This window comes from Megalobrama amblycephala, linkage group LG9 (genome assembly GCF_018812025.1).
Source record: "Megalobrama amblycephala isolate DHTTF-2021 linkage group LG9, ASM1881202v1, whole genome shotgun sequence".
NCBI lineage: Eukaryota > Metazoa > Chordata > Actinopteri > Cypriniformes > Xenocyprididae > Megalobrama > Megalobrama amblycephala.
Window position 1 is genome coordinate 26,684,780 of NC_063052.1, and position 6,141 is coordinate 26,690,920.

Sequence of the window (6,141 nt, forward strand, 5' to 3'; positions counted from 1 at the left end):
TACTGTGCAGCAGGTGTGTTTGCATTAGCAGTGCTGTAAAGACTGAGACAAGACAGACAACAAAAGACAATTGGACAAACACAATCTTGTCTTCCCAAACATCTCTTTACACTTTCATATCTGAGGCCCCTGAACTAATGAGTTTATCTACATCTCAATGCTACAACAATAAACATGCCGAAAGACTGTAACAGATTTCCATAATCACTAATGAATGACAACAAAATACATTGACTCAGACACACAAAGAGGTTGCAAGAGCAATCAGTGACGTCAAATATTCCGCAGGCATGTTTGCGTGTATGTGAATGTCATATGTATAGAACACACAACGTTTTATCTGTGCACATGCAGAGGCAATACCGTGTGTACGGACGCTGTTTAACACACACACACACACACACGTGCAGACTCGGACAATGTCAGTGACGTCAACCCTGATGATATAAACATCCAGTGGGTGACCTCTCCGATGTGAAGTCAAATATCATCAGCATCTAAAAGTTATAATATGACCTTTGACCTTTGAAAAGGCAACGTATGAGGTAACTACAAACCAGAAGCAGACACCTGTCTTGTATTGGTACAGTCATGTAACCACTGAAAAAGCAATAAATAATTGAAAAATAAAAATGTATACTGTAACTAGTGCAACAATAGAAACAAGACTTAAATTTGTTTAAACATGCTTATAAATTATAAACAATGTTTTTGATTGAGTTTCTTTCCAATTATGGTTGTAAAAATAGTAATATAATATAATATAATATAATAAGACTTATATAAGTAAAATAAAAACACAACTCATAATGTATCAATTTTTTTGCCAATAGTGGTTGCAAAAATAATATAAATATAATATAATATAAAATAATAATAATAATATAACAAGACTTATATAAGTAAAATAAAATAAAAACTCATAATTTATTACATTTTTTGCCAATAGTGGTTGCAAAAATAATATGACTTCTCTTAGTAAATAAAATAAAAACACAACCTATAATTTATTAAATTTATAATCTTTGCCAATTGTGGTTGTAAAAATAATATAATATAATATAATATAATATAATATAATATAATATAATATAATATAATATAATATAATATAATATAACAAGACTTATATAAGTAAAATAAAATAAAAACTCATAATTTATTACATTTTTTGCCAATAGTGGTTGCAAAAATAATATAATATAAAATAATGTAATATAATATAATATAATATAATATAATATAATATAATATAATATAATATAACAAGACTTATATATGTAAATAAAATAAAAACTCATAATTTATGATTTTTTTTTTGCCAATAGTGGTTGCAAATATAATATAATAATATAATATAATATAATATAATATAATATAATATAATATAATATAATATAATATAATATAACAAGACTTATATATGTAAATAAAATAAAAACTCATAATTTATGAATTTTTTTTTGCCAATAGTGGTTGCAAATATAATATAATATAATATAATATAATATAATATAATATAATATAACAAGACTTATATATGTAAATAAAATAAAAACTCATAATTTATGAATTTTTTTTTGCCAATAGTGGTTGCAAATATAATATAATATAATATAATATAATATAATATAATATAATATAACAAGACTTATATATGTAAATAAAATAAAAACTCATAATTTATTACATTTTTTCCCAATAGCGGTTGCAAAAATAATATAATATAATATAATACTTCTCTTAGTAAATAAAATAAAAACACAACCTATAATTTATTAAATTTATAATTTTTGCCAATTGTGGTTGTAAAAATAATATAATATAATATAATATAATATAATATAATATAATATAATATAATATAATAATATAACAAGACTTATATAAGTAAAATAAAATAAAAACGCATAATTTATTACATTTTTTGCCAATAGTGGTTGCAAAAATAATATGACTTCTCTTAGTAAATAAAATAAAAACACAACCTATAATTTATTAAATTTATAATTTTTGCCAATTGTGGTTGTAAAAATAATATAATATAATATAATATAATATAATATAATATAATATAAAAAATAAAATAAAAAATAAAATAAAAATGTAAAATAAAAACATAACATAAGAAAACTTTACATGAGAATAGTCATTTAGGCGATTTAGGCTCACCCATCTTATCAGCAGTAAAACATTCTGTGTGCACAGAAAGAAAGAAAAGAGAGAAAGAATAGAGTGAGGATAAATATAAATGACAGAGTGGGGGGAGAGGTGAAGATGAGACGAGAGAGATGCAGGTATATAAAGCTGCTGTGTGTCTGAGCATCAGGGAGAACACAAGAACACCCATCCTGAAAGAAAACACCGGGAAGGAAACGCGAACAGAGGGGAAAGGGAAGAATCTCATAAGGTAAGAAACTGATTGTATATCTCTTTAAAAATGTAATGCTAAAGATCTAATCAACTTTTAAAAGTCATTATTAAGATAACATGTTAAATAGTAATAATAGTAATAAACTTTATAGTACCTTTCATACAAGGAATAAAGTTCAACGTTTTTAAAATAAAAAAGTATTACAATAACCACCAAGTGCTGAAATGAAAACAAGTAAAAATACCATAATCAGTATAACAAAAGATTAATAATGAAACCCACTTGATACAATTATTCTGCATAAAATGCATAACAAAAAAAAAGGAAAATTAAACACAAATAATAAAAGACAACACAATTACAATACATATAATGCTATAGCTGGCGCATTATAATATTAGTAATGTATTACAAACACACAGCTATATGGCACATTGTATGCCAAATGCTGCAAAATTGGTAAGAAAAAGATGAGAAAAGGTAATATGCAATGCAATATTTCCGAGGAATTTTAGACAATCCCCTTTCTCTCTATTTGATAAATGTTTTCTTGTTAGCATCTTGTAGCATACTATTATTATCCACCATTCAATAGTAATAATGTAATAATCTGATCTGACATTCTGATAACATGTACTTTAAAGGATTAGTCCACTTTCAAATAAAAAAATTCCTGATAATTTACTCACCCCCATGTCATCCAAGATATTCATGTCTTTCTTTCTTCAGTCGAAAAGAAAATATGGTTTTTGATGAAAACATTTCAGGATTTTTCTCCATATAGTGCACTTCAATGGTCTCTCCAAACAGTTGAAGGTCAAAATTACAGTTTCAGTGCAGCTTCAAAGGGCTTTAAACAATACCAGATGAGGCATAAAGGTCTTATCTAGTGAAACAATGTCATTTTCTTTAAAAAAATGAAAATGTATATGCTTTATAGACACAAACGATTGCATCACAAGTGCTTCCACCAGAATGTGATTCTGTATTCTTCAAAAAGCTAACGCTAAATGTCCTACACCTTGCCTATTAAACTTACAGAAAAAACAGAACTGGCGCCACATTTGTTCCGTAAGTTGAATAGGCAAGGCGTAGGACATTTAGCGTAAGCTCTTTGAAGCTGCAATGAAACTGTTATTTTGACCTTGAACCGTTTGGAGGCCATTGAAGTCCACTATAAGGAGAAAAATGGAATGTTTTGATTTCTTTTTGACTGAAGAAAGAAGGACATGGACATCTTGGCTGACATGGGGGTGAGTAAATTATCAGGAAAATTTTATTTGAAAGTGAACTAATCCTTTAACTTTAATGGTCCTGTAATGGGTTATTCTGCACTGCATATGCTCAATTAATCTTTTAAATCACTAACAAAACCAAATGTTTTTTTTTTTTTCTTCAACAAGCATACACTATTTTTTAATAAAATCATTTTTCAAGAGTGATACAAGCACTCTGTCTCTGTATTCTTACAGTATCCTTTATTATTGGTGGACTAGAAAACGACATACTTATTTTGATGTGCTTTTAATTGCATATAAATGCTTATAATTGCAAAGATATCATCGGTAGCTCACAGTAACTGAATCCTATCATTCAAATTAAATGTTCATTCGCTCATTTACCCTCCATTTTTCATTCTAGACATGCAGACAAGCGAGATGAACGTTTTACTAGCTGTGTTTTGCCTGGTGAACATCCTCCAGCTCTGTCATGGAGTATCCAGCAGTGGAGAATGCTACTTCAACGCCAAAGGTAAACTAGACGAAACAATACAAAGGAACAAAGCTCAGATAAACACAGATATTTGAAAATACTGTAAAAATTGTTTCATTCCAAGTTCCAACAATAAAAAGTAGTTTGAGTGTACGTCAAATGATCTGTACTTGGTAATGGTCACCCTTTCACTGCAGCCAGCTGTGAACACAAAGGCCGTGTTTTCGACATCGGCGAGGCCTGGTTAAATGACGAATGTTTTCAGTGTGTGTGCTTCGAGCCTTTTGGAGTGGGCTGCTGTGAACTGTAAGTTTCAAAAGCATATACTTGCATGACTACAAGCTCTCTATATGCAGCTGGTGTTGAAGCTCATTGTTCTCTGCTGTCCTCTAGTGGAAGGCAGCCAGTCGATTACCCGCCCTGGTGCGAGGCCGTTAGAAAACCAGATTCCTGCACTGTTGCTGTGGTGATGAAGGCCAACCATAAACTTCCCTGTCTATTTGGGGGGAAGAACCGCTTGCGAGCGGGAGAAGGACCGCTGTGGAAATCAGAAAACGACCCACTCTACTAGACTGCAATACTGACAGGGATAGTTCACCCAAAAAATGAATTTTGAATTTCTTTCTTCTACTGAACACAAAAGGAGATATTTGGACTTACTGACTTGGACTTCAGGTCAATGGGGCCCATCAACTGTTTGGTTACCCATATTCTTCCAAATACATACTTTTGCATTAAGCAGAAAAAAGAAATTCATACAGGTTTGGAACTACTTTTTTTTTTTTTTTCAGAATTTACATTTTTGGGTTAACTTTCCCTTGAATTCACAAATGCAAAACATTATTTATATATTGCACATACATCAGGTTTGCCCATATAAAAATGTATACACATTCAAAAGTTATTTTCATATATTTTAAAATGTAAATTATTGAATTTTATTTTCTGTGATGGCAAAGCTGTATTTTCAGCATCATTAGCCTACTTCAGTCTTCAGTGTCACATGATTCTTTCAGAAATCATTGTGATATGCTGATTTGGTGCTCAAGAAACATTCCGTATTATGTGTTTAAAATAGTTGTGCTGCTTTATTTATTTGGATAACATGATACTCTTTTTTTCATGATTATTTAATGATTTGAATGTTCAAAAGAACAGAATTAGAATTTTTTTCTGACCCAAACATTTGAACAGTACTGTAGGGTAATGACACTTTTAATCATTTGAAACAATTAAACTACTCAATAGACATACAAGTTGGGGTCTTAAAGGGTTAGTTCACCCAAAAATGAAAATTCTGTCATTTATTACTTACCCTCATGCCGTTCCACACCCGTAAGACCTTCGTTAACACAAATTAAGATATTTTAGTTGAAATCCGATGGCTCCGTGAGGCCTCCATAGGAAGCAATGACACTTCCTCTCTCAAGATCCATTAATGTACTAAAAACATATTTAAATCAGTTCATTTGAGTACAGTGGTTCAATATTAATATTATAAAGCGACGAGAATATTTTTGGTGCACCAAAAAAATAAAATAAAATAACGAATTATATAGTGATGGCCGATTTCAAAACACTGCTTCAGGAAGCATCGGAGCATAATGAATCAGTGTGTCGAATCTGCTGTTCGGAGTGCCAAAATCACGTGATTTCAGCCACTGGCAGTTTGACAAGCGATCTGAATCATGATTCGACACACCGATTCATTTGTGCTTCGATGCTTCCTGAAGCAGTGTTTTGAAATCGGCCATCACTAAATAAGTCGTTATTTTGTTTTTTTTTGGCGCACCAAAAAAATATTCTCGCCGCTTTATAATAATATTGAACCACTGTACTCACATGAACTGATTTAAATATGAAATCCATCGGATTTCAACTAAAATATCTTAATTTGTGTTCCAAAGATGAACGAAGGTTTTACGGGTGTGGAACGGCATGAGGGTAAGTAATAAATGACAGAATTTTCATTTTTGGGTGAACTAACCCTTTAAGTATTTAATGTTAAATATTGATTTTTTTTTTTTTTTTTTTTTTCAAAATCCTAGAAATTC

At 30.0% G+C, this 6,141-nt stretch overlaps 1 protein-coding gene across 2 annotated transcripts; it reads left to right on the plus strand.

Annotated features, from left to right (window-relative positions):
- The first annotated feature begins 2,303 nt into the window (after nucleotides 1–2,303).
- msmp2 (microseminoprotein, prostate associated 2) lies at nucleotides 2,304–4,658 on the plus strand. Of its 2 annotated transcripts, XM_048202437.1 has the most exons (4): nucleotides 2,304–2,410; nucleotides 4,016–4,126; nucleotides 4,285–4,393; nucleotides 4,481–4,658. In XM_048202437.1, exons 2-4 carry the CDS (start codon nucleotides 4,018–4,020, stop codon nucleotides 4,656–4,658), a joined length of 396 nt encoding a protein of 131 aa, XP_048058394.1. In that variant the 5' UTR covers nucleotides 2,304–2,410; nucleotides 4,016–4,017. The 2 variants fall into 2 exon arrangements, with proteins under 2 accessions (XP_048058394.1, XP_048058395.1); XM_048202438.1 differs by lacking the exon at nucleotides 2,304–2,410 and having other exon boundaries at nucleotides 3,989–4,126.
- Nucleotides 4,659–6,141: the final 1,483 nt, after the last annotated feature.

Coding starts and splice junctions, on each gene's coding strand:
- msmp2 (XM_048202437.1), top strand. CDS start 4,018: ATGCAGACAAGCGAGATGAACGTTTTACTAGCTGTGTTTTGCCTGGTG. Junction 4,127..4,284: donor ATGCTACTTCAACGCCAAAG/GTAAACTAGACG, acceptor CTTTCACTGCAG/CCAGCTGTGAACACAAAGGC. Junction 4,394..4,480: donor GGAGTGGGCTGCTGTGAACT/GTAAGTTTCAAA, acceptor GCTGTCCTCTAG/TGGAAGGCAGCCAGTCGATT.